This window comes from Anomalospiza imberbis, chromosome 5, assembly GCF_031753505.1.
Source record: "Anomalospiza imberbis isolate Cuckoo-Finch-1a 21T00152 chromosome 5, ASM3175350v1, whole genome shotgun sequence".
Taxonomy (NCBI): Eukaryota; Metazoa; Chordata; class Aves; order Passeriformes; family Viduidae; genus Anomalospiza; species Anomalospiza imberbis.
In genome coordinates, this window is record NC_089685.1 from 13,811,550 (window position 1) to 13,828,507 (window position 16,958).

Genomic DNA, 16,958 nt, shown 5'->3' on the forward strand with positions numbered 1-16,958 from the left:
TGAGCAACATTCTTATGTTTTAAAGCCAGTTCTTATAGTCTCAAGTCTGTGAAGTTACTGGAATTTTATGGAAATTTTCTTTAACTTTGTAGATTGATGAGAATGTGACTGGACAGTGAATGTGAGTTTAGCAATGTATTCCTTAGTTAACTACCTTAAATAAAAAATACTTTTAAAGAATTGACATTTTAGCAATTTTTTGCTTTTCTGGGGGCTTAATTATTGGCCATCTAGTTGCTGTCACTCGGTATCAGTTTTTCATAGTTTGTTACAGTTTTGGAAAAATCACATCAAGAAAAGAATATGAATTGAAACATGCATTTGCAACAAGATGAGGGAAGGAGGTTTTGCAGAGGTACTTGGTTACTTTTTAGAGGACCACATCAGGAAAGAATCAGGAGACTGGTCTGTTCAGATGTTTGTTTTCTTCTTCCCTTGCTATATTAGATTAACTCATTCCTCTTCTAATGTATCTCTTCTGTTCTTCTTCCCAGGAAAACCTCTTCCTCTTAGAGTATTATTTATTGTCCTTCTCGGTTGCCTGCCTCCCCATTACCAGAAACCATAATAGTACTGTTTTGCTCCCAGGATTGTCATGATGTGCCAGACTAGTTACTCTACCTGCACCCTCCTTTGTGCTCCAGGTGCTGGAGGTTACTACAGTGGGCTCTGAAGCTGCTCTCTTTCCCTTCCACTTTCACTTTGTGTAAGCCAGCAAGGAGGAAACAAGATGATGACCAGATGTCTTCAGCCCTTACAGAGAATAAGCCTGAAGATGCTATCACTGAAATTTCTCTCTGTTCAGCCTAACTACTGTTTTATCACCAGGAAGAATAGCAGCAGCAGCAGCTCATGTACTGGCCAAGGAAGCATTCTACACTTACTTTTTACAATACAAGTCAGAGTTGTTCTTTTGGTTTTGTCTCTTAAGAGGAAAATGTGCTGGGGTGATTAACAACAGGCTATTTAGTTTGGAAATTATGGCCCATAGGGCAGCAGTTAAAAACCCTGATGAGCCTTTTATCTCAGAGCAAGAGGCTGGCTCAGGAGCTGATACCATCAAAGCTGAGCTGTGCTCTTGCACTTAAAGTCTGAATCCTTTCGTTGGCAAGACTTCACAAGCAGTGTTATGTCATCTATTCTCTTTCAGAGGAGTTTAATATTGGAGAGCTTTGCCCTGCTAATGCTTGTACAGAATATATAAAAGAGGTCTTGACTCTTCTCTGGAAAGTAATAAATTACACATATTGTCCACAAATATGCAAAAGCAATTTCTGAGCATATTGCCACTTATGTACCTGGAGAACTAGTATAAGAGAGCACAAATATTGATTAATTAATTAGAATTGATTAACTTGAAGGAAGATGAAAGAGAACATAATGTAACTGTTTTATGAATAGTAGAATCTTATACTTAAGGCCAAATGATTCCTTGAAAACACTGACAGAAGGTTCTCATGCTGCTCTCAGGTTCTTAAGAGTTTTGGTGAAGAATTAAAACTACAGATTTTGGACCAATTAATGAGAATATATACCCTAGCCTCCCACCCTCCATCCATTCATATATATATATATATACACATTTATACATCTATAAAATATGTGTATAATAAAAATAACTGAGCCCAGAATGCCTGAACATGTTAATACCCTGCCCTCTTAGATGAAACAAAAGTGGTGACATTGAGATGCCCTTCCAGAGAAGAGCAGTGGAGCTGGGGAAGGGTCTGGAGCCACAGGTCCTTTGAGGAGCAGCTGGGGGAGCTGGGGGTGTTCAGCCTGGAGAAAAGGGGGGCTCAGGGGAGACCTTGTCACTCTTGTACTGCCTGACAGAAGGCTGTGAGCAGGTGGGTGTTCATCTCTTCTCCCAGGTAACAGGACCAGAGGAAATGGCCTCAAATTGACCCAGGGGAGGTTCAGATTGGATATTAGGAAAAATTTCTTCACTGAAAGTGTTGTCAAGCACTGGAAAAGACTGCTCAGGAAAATGTTTGGGTCACCATCCCTGGAGGTATTGAAAAGCTGTGTAGTTGTGGCACTTGGGGCAGTTACAAAGTATGAAATGTGTTACTGAGCCTGACTGATGGGCATGTGATATTTGAGAGGCAGAGTACTAATTTATCATGTAACTGTGTGGATGAAGGTTAAGGTATATTCTCAAGGAAAATACTACTGCTTAAAAATATTGATTGTACATTGAAATACAAATTAGAGTCTTTGATGGTGAAGAAATGAATGCCTTCTCATTAGTTTACAAGTGGATATAACACAAGGGAACTAAATATTTTTAACTGGATCAATATTGCTGCTAACGTGTTCATCAGAGATCCCCTCGTATATATGTGCATGGTTTTGTTTTGAAAAACAAATGTGGAGAGGTGTAGACATGAATTCTGTAATTTATCTTCCTCTGCAAGGTTCACAGTTGTTGATTTCAGAAGTGCTTCTCTTCCCATGGTTTCCTTGCCTGTATTTTGCTAACATTTTCTACCTCTCTCCCCCTCGCCACACCCAGCCCCCTTCCTTTTCTGGTATTGTCTGCTTCATTGACTTCTTAATATCATGTTGAATATTAATGTGTTGATATTTCAAATTGCACAAAGTGAGGACAAGGTGGCCAGCAGGATGCCATTTTAACTGGAGCTCATTTTATGAACTCAGGGACAATAGAAGAACTGTGAATTGACTTTGTTCACATAATAATATTCCAATGTTTTTAGAAGTCATATGAGACAGGGAACTACAGGCCAGTCAGTCACCAAAAAATCCCTTCATCCTGATTTCATTTTACATGTATTTTTGAAGGTAGAACTGCTTTAAGGAAGAAGAGCATTTAGACTGCACCATTTTACAAAACACTAGAATTAATTCGTTTTATGAAACAGATCTGCTTTTTAATTCTAAAATTACTTATCTTTATATTTTCAAAATAACTACAGAGGGTGCCAGTAAATTGAGCCTCAGTCTGGCAGAGATTCCAGAGGATTCACACAGAACAAACTGGGCAAGCAAGTTAGGTAATTCTCATGGTAAAAGCAAAAACCATGTTCCTGGTTTGGTTAGTAGTTCACTTGTTGTAGTTCACTTTATCTTAATTTAAAGTGGAAAATTTCAGAAAAGGGACCACTTGTCTTTAAGTTAGTTGCAGTTAATTTAGGAAATGAAAATAAATGTGCAATGCTTCAGCAATTAATACACTACTCTCAGATGTATTAAATATCTTAAAGTATTTTAAACATTTTTAAAAGGGAATTGGATTTATGAATTCTACTCTGTTGCATTAAAAAATTGTATATTTACACAGTGGAAAAGCTGTAGTTTGATGAGCTTGATTCATAGTTATAAGTTGAAAATGTTTTAACCAGAAATCCAAGATGAAGTGCACTGAATAAAGCTTTTAATTATATGTATGACTCCTCCATTAGAAGAAATAACCATCTTTTTGGTTTAATCTTTTTTCCCAAGAAATCGTGAAAGTATTTTAAGTTCTGGGATTTGATGCACATATAATACATTTTTCCTGCATTGCTTGCCCTTAGATGATAACATGGCCTCTAGCCTCCCATGAAGGTGGGGAGCATTCTGTATGTTCTTACTGAGAGAGTCATACATTTTGTATGTTTTCAAAAGGCAGATAAGGATTGTTGGTTGGGGAGCCACTTCGCCAATTCAGATGTACAGCCAGAGGAAGGGAAGGTGCTGCTTCAGTTGCCTTAGACAAGCTGACGTTAGGTCAGTTTTGCAGATTCTGTAGGAATTTCTTTTTGTTTACATAGAGAGGACTGAAAAGAATGAAATAATATTACCTATTCCTCCTAAAGCATGGAAGTTTTTAAAAGGCAACTCCTGTTCATAATTTTCAGTCTCTTCCAATGGCACCCACTCACACTTTTCTTTCTCTGAAATGAGCTATAACACATTCACTGATATCTGAAATGATCCATCTTTTTTCAAACACATACCTGTCTACACTAAGAAAGGTACTAAGCAGAAACACAGATTTCATTGCTGGCCTAGGAGCGCTGCAGGATGTCTCCCTGTACTTTATTTACCGTCATCAGCTGTACTAAGGATGGATACTGCCATTCTGTTGTTCTTTGTGCCCACACACAGCCGACTCTGTGAAGGAAAATTTGTATTTAGCTTCCATTTTTCAAAAAGGCTTGGATAACATGGTACTGCTGGTATTTTAAAAAGCTTTCAGGAAGTAAAAAATTCAGCAGCATAAGGATGGAATTCATTACAACTAATTTATCTGTCTAAAAATTGTGTGTAACTGGGAGTTAAGGTAGATCTCTCTATCGTCAGAGGAAAGAAAGGGAAATCTCTAGAGAATGATTCTGAGCTATCTTGTGTGGTTATCTCTGTCCATGGGCTGCAGAAGGACTCTAAAGGACTTAGACTGGTGTTCTTTGGAAAGGCAAACACCATCCATCTTTCAGTGGCTGGAAATGCTGTGAATGCAGCCATTGCAAAATGCATATCCAGAGGCTTTTTTTACCATGATTTTCACTAGATCTGCTTGTTCCAGTATGATACATGCTTAATAAGTTTCAAGAAGTAGAGTATAGAATTTTAGGCATATGGCAGGATAAACCAAAAATAAAATTTAAATTTTTAAGTTAACTTTTTATGATTCTTAATCCACAACGAGCTGTCTTTGGGTTTTTTCGATGTGAATAGTCAGAATTACATCAAATAAGGCAAGTAATTAGTGGGTGGTTTTTTTGTTATTTTACAGTTGCAATTCAAATGATCACATTTTGTTAGTCTGTTAACATTTCTCTGTCAACTAAGTAGTTTTTAGCCATTTGTAAATTTCTTCTTCCCAAAGAATCCAGCATTTACTTACTCAGCCAAAGCACTGCAGACCTTTATGGTTATATCTGGCCCAACATTCTGCAACATTCTGCAGGCATTGTATAACTTAGACTTTCAAAATACCTCATAATCATCTTGAAACTAAATTCTGTAAGGAAGTTCTAAGGACAAATCAGGTGAATGTATGATTTAGAATAATGGATACAGGGTTTTTTTTGCAGGAGTATAACTTTGCTCAATTGTGAAGAGTGAAATAATGTTTTTGGGTGGTCATGAGCAATTCATGTTGCAAAGGAGATCTGTTTTATCATTTGCAGTGACAAGTGAGAAGCTGTGCTCTGAACACTGGAAAAGCTAACACTGAATACTAAATAGAGCTGTCTTTCTATTATTGATCCACACATTTCTGTAGCACGAATATTTTCCACCATTAACATCTTTTATCTGCATATTGGGAAGCTGGCCAGTTAGTTAATTCAAAGAGTAAAATTTTAGAAGCAGATGCTAATTTCTTGTCTCTGTGTTATTTTAAACAGGAACAGATGTCTCAGGTGTTAGATGCGATGTTTGAAAAGATGGTTGAAGGAGGGGAACATGTAATTGATCAAGGGGATGATGGAGACAACTTCTACGTCATTGACAGGTGAATTGCTGTATCTTATTATAGCACAAAGTACTATGCAAAAGTCCATTGAGAATAGTCTGTATTCTGTGAACTTGTATTTAATGCTGACATTCCAGCTTTTCTTTTGGTATTCAGTGACAGGATTTATGGGAATGGTTCAAAGCTGTGCCAGGAGAAGTTCAGATTTGACATTAGGAATAATAATTTCTTCACCTGAGTGGTCAAGCACTGGAAAAGGCTTCCTAGATGTTGATGCCCCAAGCCTGTCAGTGTTTAAGGGTCATTGGGTCAATTCTATTAATAAAATTCTTTCACGTTTGGGCAGCCTTGAAGTGGTCAGGTAGGTGAACAAAATGATTGATTTAGGTCCCTTCTAACTGAATATTAAATCAGATGATCATAAAAGTGTGTCCAGATTCTGTACTGGAAAGACAATATTTTTCAGCTTTGTGAGGTTACAGTTTGTCATCTCTTGTCCAAAAGGCTTCAGGGACTTTAAATATTCTGTCAGCCTTGTGGATTTTAGGTGTAGGGTATCACCTCTGTGTCCCTTATCAATGAAATAACTGCACAGATTTTTGCTTTACATTCACACGATTTATCAATGCACACCATAAAAATATTCAGCACAGAGGAAAATGATGGCTCAGCATCAATGGGCTTGGCAAACTCATTTTACAAGATATCAGATTTTACTGCATTCCCAAAGGAAAAAAAAAAAAAAGTTATTAAATTATTGATGGAGAGAAGAAATACACAATATATTAGAAAAATGCATATATTTATTTCATGATTTTACATTGCTTTTCAGGTACATTCCTTCTGTTTCCTGCATCTCGGTTGTTTCATTAGAAATTACTACTTTAAAATATTTAAAATTTTAACTTGTATAATTATTTCAGTGATCCTATCATAGCAATTTTTGCAAAGAGTTGACATTTGTATCTAGTGTGGTTAAAATGAAATTAAGAAACAGATTCTAAGTAAGACTTTAATGTTTAAAAAGTCCTGGTAATAAATAGATCACTGTACATCCATTCTACTTTTAAACTGAGTTAATGTAAAAACTAATTACCCTATACTTCCCTTTAAAGAGGGACCACTTTTATTATTTATAGAAGTCATTGAGATGTCTTTATAAGGTGTTTGACACCATTTAAGCAAGCAAATACGTATTTCAAATGCTTTATCTTTGAAATTCATGGTATAAAAATATAAAGAGAGGCTGCTTAGCAAAGGCCAGGGCTGGATTCTCCTCACTGTACTTATGTATTTTATTAACAGAGGTACATATGATATTTATGTAAAATGTGATGGTGTTGGGAGGTGTGTTGGAACCTATGATAACCGAGGATGTTTTGGTGAGTTGGCCTTAATGTACAATACACCCAGAGCAGCTACAATTATAGCTACCTCTCCTGGTTCCATCTGGGGTTTGGTAAGTAGAGTACTTCTTTTAAGCTATTTTTTAAAAAATCTGTATTTTATATAGATTTTACTGGCATGCTGTATCAGCATTAAATATATACATATATAATTTCAGAAAGTTTAATTCTAGAAATCCTGAGAAATCCCAACACAGTGCTGTCTTTTACCAGAATCTGCAGATGAAAGTCTGAGGTTTAATAAAACACCGATTTTTTAAAAATTATTTTATTTTATTTTAATTGCAATGTCCCAAATTGAAAACCACTGATAATTGTGTATTAACTTTTTCCCGCACGCCTTGATTGGAAATGCCTTTGTTTCCAGAGTAAAATTCCAATATGAGGTTATTTACTAGTGTTATACTACCTGGATCTTTGACAAGAGTAATCGAGTTTACCCCAGAAGTGAGCTGAGATGGCCATCATCTTCAGGACATACATACTGATCTGATGACTGCTCCCAGGATAGAAATGAAACATGTGGTTATTCACCAGCTTAATCCATGTGGCTTCTGGGATTGTTTAGGACACTGCGAGAATGGCTTTACATTAAATTGGGTTGTGTTAGGCAGTAAGTCCCCCCTGTGGCAGTGAAGGCTTGCAGTGCATTTTCCCTCTGCTTGTCACCAGGGCACAGCCACACAAAGTTAGAGAAGAAAACGCCATAAGTGCAGTTTTTCCATCTGTCTGGTTCACTTTCATGGCCAAGTCTTAAGGAAGTTGGCTGTTTAGGGCAGCCGTGAGCCTTGTTCTGCTGAAACAGTAGAAAGTGGACTGTGACCTAAGACCCAAACTCATGTATTTTAGTTTTTACAAAACTCTAAAAGCCTCTTTGAGTACATACCAATTTGTATGGGACCTCAGGGTAATGAATAAACTTTGTAAATTTAACATTTAAATATTGAGGATTTCTTAAATATCCTGAATCGCCCACTCAGTGTTCACTGCTGTAAACTCTACCCTCTGTAGGTGAACTCAGTATGTACCCTGCAGGGATTTTCATAGCGATTTTCAGGGTAACTTTAGGAGCTCCTGATTGACCTCTAGAGGAATCTTTCTCAATTGACAGTAGGGAGAGACCAGCTCAGTTGACAGCTACACTGAGTGACTGAAATGGAGTAATTTGATCGTATACAGCTAGTTCTAAAGTATTTTCTAGCACATATTTTCAGTTAATTAACTCTCTTTTTCTCTTTGTGTTTACAGGATAGGGTAACATTCCGAAGAATCATTGTAAAAAATAATGCCAAAAAGAGAAGAATGTATGAAAGTTTTATTGAGTCATTGCCATTCCTTAAATCTTTAGAAGTAAGATTTCTATTGCATTATTTTAATAGCTATACTGGAGGTACCTGATAAGATTCTGCTCTTGAAGACTTTAAATTTGGCATTCAAAGTGTCTCCATAATAGAAGTTTGCATACTTTTGTTTCAGAGAAAGACTACATTTTAAATTTTTTTAAATTTAGAATAAATTATTATTGTTCATATTGTCTTTTAAGACATAAATTAACTTTCCTTTCTGTTTCCCAAAGCTTAGTTTTACTAGACGTTAGCCAACAAAATTAAACAATGACTTGGGGAATTTAAAAATATTTTCATTTATCAGCTATATTTTTTCATATATTTTTACATGGATGGTTTTCTGAACATAATTTTTGAAGGCTTCTAACAGAAATGGGAGCTTATCAGAGTAGCTGTTAAAACTGTGTTATACCCTCTGGAACACTGTTCAGCAGTTCTTTTTTTCATGGTAGTCAAAACAGGAAAATAAAGATACACTATTCTTTTGTGCAAAGATTCACAGAAAGAAATATGAAAGGGCTTTCTAAATATATGCTATCATAATGTTAACCAAATATTTCTTACATTTTCTTTTTTTTAAAAAAAGGTATCTGAGCGTTTAAAAGTGGTTGATGTGATTGGTACCAAAGTGTACAAAGATGGAGAACAAATCATTGCTCAGGTACAGTTTCTTCCTAGTTTTAGTTTTTCTTTCATAATAGGTAACAGTAATCGTGTTATTTCTAGACAATACATACTTTTAAACCCTGTTTTTTTTTTCTCACAGAAACAAAATCAATGAATCCTAAATGTAAGAAGTGGTTATTTTGTTTCAAAATCTCACTTTTCACTTATGATACTTTCAAGAGCAACTGTCTTTGTTGGTATTAATAAAAGAGCCAACATTTTTAGTACACTTAGGAATTCAAACTTGATAAGTGTGCTTCCAAGGAGGAGCACTAAAGACTCACCTTGATTTTATTGTTAAAATAGGGTCAACTTTTTAAGAAGACAAAAGTAAACTCTTCAGGATAGGCAACTGTGATTGTCTTGCCCCAGGATAATTAGTGGATATGACATAGCCCCTGGAGGCTTTTTATACTGGAAACTTGCTAAGGGAAATAATTTGGGAGGAACACAGAAGTGGATAAATAGTAGTAAGGATCCTAAAAATCTTCCACAACATTGGTTTTCTCTGCTTTTTGTGTAAGGCACAGTCACCTATGTCTTTTCATGAAAAGGCCTTGCTGTTAGTTCTGTGTAGATGTTTTGATTGTTATGTGTCTAGAGTATGGTCTTCAAATGAGAAGTGGTTTCTTTTGCCACAGGTATCAAAGAAGAGGAGCTTCAGGGCACTGGTTGCAAATATTTTGATGTTACCATGAAACTAAAAGGGAAATTTTACACTTTTTTTTTTTTTACTCACTTTCTTTTTTTTCTTGTGCAGGGTGACTTGGCTGATTCTTTCTTTATTGTGGAATCTGGAGAAGTAAGGATTATAATGACAAGGAAGGTAAACATCCCTAAAACAACAACCTTTTTTTTTTTACCATTGTCACTAACTTTGCTTATGAAATCCTGAGTTCGGCAAATCTCTCCTCTAATACTCTTTCTTTCTCTCTCTTTCTTTATGTGATATTTCAGGGTAAACAAGATCTAGAAGAGAATGGAGCAGTAGAAATAGCTCGATGCTCAAGAGGACAGTATTTTGGAGAACTTGCTCTTGTAACTAACAAACCCCGAGCTGCTTCTGCATTTGCTCTTGGCACTGTCAAATGTTTAGGTATTAGTCAATACCATTTTATATCTAATATAAAATTATATTTAATCTATTTGATTGTTTCTATTGTGACTCTATCTTTCCCCAAAATATAAGATTTAAGGCTGTTTCAGTAATCACCTATTATTGTGCATTACTATTTGCGTTATTTATCTGCAAAAATCACTTAAAATTGATAAATACTATTACACACAATTTCTCCAATATTTCTCTGATTGTATGGAAGTAAAAATTCTTTGAGACAGTACAGAATATTGCTGCAAACTGCTTACCACCATCAGATAAATGTCTAATACTCTGCAGAAAGGTGAGGTGTTTCTTTTCTCAGTAGACTGACTCATCTAGGAAATAATTCTGTTAAAATCCTGTGCCTTTTTATCCCCATGACTTAAGCTCTTAAAAAATTCTTTTGTCTTCACTAGCTCTTAATGTAGTCATCCCATCACACTGTAGTCTCAGGCACAGGAAGAGTGAAGACTGTAGGAGTTGTGCTCATAGACAACCTTTCACATCCATTGCTTTTCATGCTCTGATGTTCAGCTCCTAACTGTAAACTGCAAAGATAGACTTGGCATTCCTGTTTAACTATGTGATGACCAAGTAACCAAAAAGTTTCACTATTTTTTAAAATTCCTAACTCAAAACACAGAGATCATCAGGCAGTAGAGATCAAAGATATGACAGATGGAAAGAATAACAGGCAGTGGTGAGGAAGAATGTTATTATCCATTATGGCTGAATAACAAAGCACTGGCACTTCCCAAACAGCAGAGATGTTGAATATTTCTCAGGAGACGAGAGATTACTGGCCAGTGCTAGGTTGGAAGTATATGAAGTTTCCTCCCTGGCCTATTGGTTGAAACTATAGAGGATCACATTATGTGATCAGATAAAGAAAATATTCTGGTTGGCTGTGCACTGACATTGTGTGTGAATTACAGTCTTCAACTTTTTGCACATTTATTGCAAAAATAAGTATTCGTTACCATTTTCACTTTGGGTGGAAGCAAGTAAAAAGAGCAAGGAAATAGGCTGTTACAGCCCAAATACAGCCAACAACAACACTTAAGGTTGTGGCTTTTTGAAATCTCGTGGTTCTTAAAACTTTATTTTGTGGAGGAATCCAGGCCCCTTCAGACTTCTTCACAAGCTCTCGGGTAACATATATCTTAATATGAAAATATTTTCAAAATAAGGAACAGAAAAAGTTCAAGTTTATTTGTGAAGTTTCAAGACAGCAGTGTGTTGGTTGTTCTTTGTTTTGCTAAGGTAAGCAGTTCCCTCCTGTGAGAACAATGTACATGCCTCAGTAGTATCTGTTGTCATTTAAAATCTTACTCTGGAATACCATAAATACCAGGATGAGTGTCTGTTACTGATGAGCACATAATATTCTCTTTCTCTCCTTTTTTATCTTAGTTATGGATGTGCAGGCATTTGAAAGGCTTTTGGGACCTTGTATGGATATTCTGAAAAGAAACATTGCAAACTATGAGGAGCAGCTAGTTGCTCTGTTTGGAACAAACATGGACATTGCCGACACCAGTGCATGAACTAAACATTTGGAGCAACAAGATCTGTTATGAGAATATAGCACAGTAGTGGTTAGTCCACTGAAAAATTGTCTCTCTTCCTATAGATGCCAAGCATTTTCTGTGATTTTAAGAATGGGATTGGGGTTTTTTGGTTTGGTTTGCTTTTGGTTGGGTGGTTCTTTTGTTTTTGTTTGTTTTGTTGGTTGTTTTTTTTTAATTATGACAGTGGAAATACTAGTAAATAAAATAAAAATTCAACAAATTGAAGGCTTGATTTTTAAAAGTGCTCAGAATTTATGGTTCTATCTGATATAAGGATGGTCTGTAGTAGCACAGCACCTTTGAAAATCAAGTCCTTTAAAACAGCATTTCCTTAAAGAATAGAATTTTAAACAAATCCCACATGTGATGAACTTGTTAAACCAGCTTCTGTTTTTCAAAGAGGTTACATCTTTTCTGGAAAGACTGTTAGTTTGAATGTGATATGTTGAAAGTATTAGTGCACACAAAGTGTTTATATGTATTACTACAGAAGATATACAGTAGATATTACATTTGACTATTACAGTTGTCATGATTTTATGTTGCATTTATCACAGATGTAGTGAATCACAAGATTAATCGTAAGATAAAGCATGACAATGCGTTTTGTGTAACGCTCATGACCCAAATCTGGTTTTTTAACATTTTGTAATTGTTTTAAAGTCCTCTTTGTTTAATATGTCATGTTTCAGCACGACATTGTAATATCTTATGCAATTTAGAGGACTTGCATATTTTTGCAATAAACTGCATTTTTTATTAGTTATATGAATTCTGTACATGAGTGAGGACAGCTGACAAATTAACCTTAATGCTTTTAAAGCAAAGGCATGGGTCATTGTCATGTTCTACCTAATCGCACATTACCTATATTGTTTTCCTTCTCCCTTGTTTTATATTTATGCATTTTGTCTTTTCTATTTATGCTTGTTCTCTAGTTAATTTTTTTTAGATCTCACCTTTTTTATTGTTAAATCTGTTTCAAGTGAAATGATCTCTGTATATCTCTCTTCCTGCAGTCTAATCTTAGCTATCAAAGGTCAGAGTCAATTACTGAAGTGATTGATATCAAAAGCCATGCTAAACTAATCTTGTCCTTGAAAATCCTTAACAGGAAGTGCAAAAACATTTTTAATTTGAAAGATCGGTACTTCCAAAGCTTTGCACACATCTGTCATTGTTAAAGCTAACATGTCTTGCTTTCAAAAACCTGTAGGTCATCATGAAATAATATGTTCAGCCATAATAGCATGGGATACTTTCTGAGACTGAGGAGAGAGAATATCATCTTAATTACGAGCACAGGGCTCATTGCTTACGAGGGTCTGTGACTGGAAATTTCAGGCACAGTCCAGTTTCAATCCTGCTTACTGACCTGTCTGTTGATGTCCCTGGACAGCCAGTACATCTGCTGGCAATGGGCAGCTTTGCCAAAATGACACTGCAAGAGTAGTAGGAAGGCTGCTAGTGCCCTGATTCAAACATCTGAATTATACCATCTTTCCTTCTTAGATAATGACTTTTCTAATGCCATATATTGGTGTATGTTGATGTAATCATTATGCTACAGTTAGTGATATGTTCTGACAATTAATATAATCATACCTGTATATGAAATTATGATTATATAATATGATAACAATATATAATTTATATCATATAGTATGGTATAAATTATAAATCAGATTTCTAAAAAAAATACAATCTGAACAAAATTTACAAATGTAATTTTTTTTTACTTAGAAACCTGGTATGAATAATTGCACATATGATAACTTGCCTTTGTACTTTTGATTTATGGGAAAAAGAGAAGCCTATTATACTAGAAGGAAATATCAGGTAACCAAGATCTACACTCTTGTCATTCTGTATGCTTAATCTCTAAAAGCTACCTATATTTTGCACTGGCTTGATGTGATTAAGAAAAATGCTAGAAATTACTTGTATGGCAGTAAACTACAATCAAGGCCATAAATGCCAGTCATGATATTTTCAATATTGTTGGTTATATTTAAAGTTTCCTTACAATAAACAACACTTTTATATATAAAAAGCTATGTTTGTTGATATTCTTGTTGTCTTTTAATTCTTTTACTAGAAAGTTACAGGTGACCTATTTATGCTCATTTATTGAAAAAAACCCATAATTCTTAACACTTTCATGCTGATTTTCATAAATGACATTATGTGGATGCTCTGTCTACTCAGACAACATGTTGATGCAGTAATTGTCATAATTACTTTATTTGATTATTTGCTTGTAGTTTATAGCTGGGAAAAAGCTGTGGAGTAACAAATTTAGGATAATCAGAGACTCTGTGTTTTCTGATTCCCAAAATACAGCTTCATGTTGCAGCAGTTTTATTGTTGTGCTCTTGGACACTGGATGGTTTCTTGAATTTTCTTTATTGGTAAATTCAGGGGTGCTTAACCAACAGTAACATGTTATCACTTTTTAAGTTTCATCCAAATCAGTATATCCTTCATCTCTCAGCACTTGGGATTTCTCCTGGATCTCGTCATAGACACTTCAAATGTGCCAGGCTTCATGTCATAAATGTGATGAGTGTTAATCCTAAGAATGAAATAATATCAAGTTACTGATTTTTTTTACAGACCTTTCAATAAAAAGTAGACAATTCTAATAATTTTACACAACGCTGTGTTGGGTTTACCTTATTAGACTGTGTCCATGCTTAAGTTACTTGATGCTTCTGTTATTAAAGATTTTTATTGAATTTGTTGAAAATATTCCCCACTTAAAAAGAAGAGAGAAAATCCTGAGAGAAATCCTGTATGAGAGGCATTCATGGGTTCATATGTTTTACTAACCAGAAGAGAAACCACATGGTTTTTATAAATGCCTTAACCATGGGGAAAATAATCTGATTGCAGCCCTGAAGTTGATCACAAGACACAAATCCTGAGGCGAGCAAGATTTCCTTGATCCTACTGCTGATGCCATCACTTTTTAAATGTCAAATGACATTGTACTCCATGAGATTTAATTCAAATTCATCTGAAATAAACATTTCTGAAATCATTCCCTTCTGGATTTTCTGTTTAAGGTCCAGAAGTAACCAGCTGTGGAAGTCTTGAGGGAAACCTCTGAAGAGCACTGTGAAACCATTTACAACCTAAACCACTATCACTCCATTTTCTTCCCTCATGTTGTCTTTTCTAGTCAGTAAAGACTATTTTTCTCCTTGCTGGAATGGTGGATTTAGGTTTTTTTGTTTTGGTGGTTTGGTTTTGTTTTGCTTGAAATGTTTGGTCCTTTAAGCTTTCTGTAAGGTGACCCTGCAACAGGTATGTCATGATTGTACCATTTTGTAGTCCATCACACACTTGCCATGACAAACATTATTGTTTATGCTGTGTCAAGAGTTACCAGATGTGCAAAATCAGTGTCTTCTGGTCATCCTCCACAGGCCTGACAATTCTTAGTCTTCTTTTTTTCAGATGCTTACTGCAGCTGATAGCATTTGCTTGCTGGAAGTCAATTTGCCACAGCATAAACGTTTTTACATGTTCTTGCTAAAGTTTTTATGTTAGTTCAAAGCTTTTTTTATCCAATCATACATGTGATGATAGGTCTGTATATGGGTTTTTTTTGTTTGTTTCTAAGATCCTGTGTCTGTTCTCAACTATTACTCCAGGGAGTAATTGCCTCTTCACATGCTGAGTCTGTACAGATCTGTGCTGTTGACTGTCTTACAAAATTTAGGATCATTTTCAAGTTGTTCTGAGAGTTGTATTTCCTTCAGATATATACCAAGGCTGTTTCCAAGTTCTTACTCTACTTTTTGGCTCAGAAAGATGCTTAGTAGGCTGGACACTCACTTCATGGACTGAAAGGAAGCTGAATAATCTTGTGGGGTATGAAAAGCCCATAGAAAATTAGCTTTCAACATCGTCTCTTCCTTCACACCATTTCTTTCCCTTGAAATGAGCTTTCTCCTGGCAGCCAGGTGAAGAGCCAGTGGCAGTAGGGGGATATAAGGCAAGTGGAGTGACTGGCTGGGTCTGTGCTGGGACACAGTGGCCTGGTTGGCTGGGAAGCCACTCTCCCTTCCTCATTCCCTTTCTCCCACCCCTGCCCCTTCTCTGATTGCAAATCAAAATCAGCTGGAGTGCAGTTCTGGCATTGCCATGGCTGTGTGAATACCCTGGGTAGTGTTGTGTTCCTTCCAGAGAACTGGTAGAGGCCTACGTGTGTATGGCAGAACAGGGAAAAGACAAAGACCAAACTATTACATAAATGAAGCTGCCCAATCAAGACCATATAAAAACTCTGCCATTAGGTTCTAGTAGGTCATTGTGATGGTATCTGCTGACTCAACCTTTTCTTACTGAGGTAAATTAAATTAGGACAGTCTAAAAATAGCATAATTCATTATATGAATACTTTGTCATATGTTCTTTGAAGGTATTATTTCAGCTGAGCAGCTATGAAGTTTTGGGAGAGGATAATGCTCTGTGCGGGTCTCTGTGGATGACTAATTTCCTTGGCGGCCAAGTGAGCCTTTGGGACCTGCCCCCTCACATCTCTGTAGATACTGGAAACTCAGCCCTGATAAGTGTCTTATCTAGAAAAATCCATCCAACTTAACCAAGAAGCTCTGTATTCTTTTTCTTTTTGTTGCTTTGTCCTTATAGGGTCAGGTGGTGTGCCTATCTTAAGCAACCTTAGCTAGACTGTACCATTGGTTTTTTGGCTGCATCGGTATGGCTGTGTCTGTCATAGGAAATTTTATGTGCCTGAGACTGTTTGCTAGTACTGGCACACTGAACGGCCAACATCCATACTGTTTTCCAGGATTTCTCTGGGCTCATTTATGAGCTGTCTAGGAAGCTTTTTTTTCAACTTTCCATATGGGGTGCCCACATACAGATGGCCAACTGAGAATAGTCCTTGGCCTATGGGGGTTCCCAAATCGTATCTGAAAATTATTAGCTATTGGCCTGTGCAAAAACTGCACAAGGACTAGTCTAAAATGAATCATATACAGTACAGATGATTGTATTCCACTACCCAGAAACACTTAATTGGCATTTTAATTTACCAACCAGCACAGAGGAAACCTACAGTTTTTCTGTAATCTCTTTCTGATTTGTTTTTCTGCAAGCTTTGAGCTCCGATGGAGGAGATTATTTATCACTCTTCTGGTTTGTTTTGTGATATGTGAAGCCTTTTTTTTTTTCCTAATACTTCTGTGAGTTTTAGTCTTGCTCTATTTTTATAGGTAAAAAAAGTTTATCTGAAAGTGAAATCTGCCATAATGACAGAAAATAAATTTCTTATTGATTCCTCACCTGTCTTGGAAAGGGGAAAAATAATCCTTTCCCTGTTATTTATTCTATTTCTCCTCAATTTGAGTCACTGCAGGAGGAAAGTGAAATTTCTCTTCTAGCACTCAAGGGATAACTTCTTTCCTGGGAACA

The 16,958-nt window shown here is 36.0% G+C and overlaps 1 protein-coding gene and 1 long non-coding RNA gene across 3 annotated transcripts in view; one reads left to right on the forward strand and one right to left on the reverse strand.

The window, feature by feature from the left end:
- PRKAR2B (protein kinase cAMP-dependent type II regulatory subunit beta) overlaps nt 1-13,570 on the forward strand; it is a 75,216-nt gene extending 61,646 nt beyond the window's left edge. For both annotated transcript variants that reach the window (XM_068189680.1, XM_068189681.1), the window contains exons 5-11: nt 5,358-5,464; nt 6,731-6,884; nt 8,080-8,181; nt 8,764-8,838; nt 9,604-9,669; nt 9,801-9,939; nt 11,356-13,570. In XM_068189680.1, coding sequence (XP_068045781.1) covers nt 5,358-5,464; nt 6,731-6,884; nt 8,080-8,181; nt 8,764-8,838; nt 9,604-9,669; nt 9,801-9,939; nt 11,356-11,489 — 777 coding nt within the window. In that variant the 3' untranslated portion in view covers nt 11,490-13,570. The remainder of the gene's footprint in view (nt 1-5,357; nt 5,465-6,730; nt 6,885-8,079; nt 8,182-8,763; nt 8,839-9,603; nt 9,670-9,800; nt 9,940-11,355) is intronic.
- On the reverse strand, nt 11,858-16,660 carry LOC137473751 (uncharacterized). The gene is made up of 2 exons (XR_010998969.1): nt 15,445-16,660; nt 11,858-14,088 (listed from the first exon to the last, which is right to left on the reverse strand). It is a non-coding gene; the product is annotated as an uncharacterized lncRNA (long non-coding RNA).
- Nucleotides 16,661-16,958: the final 298 nt, after the last annotated feature.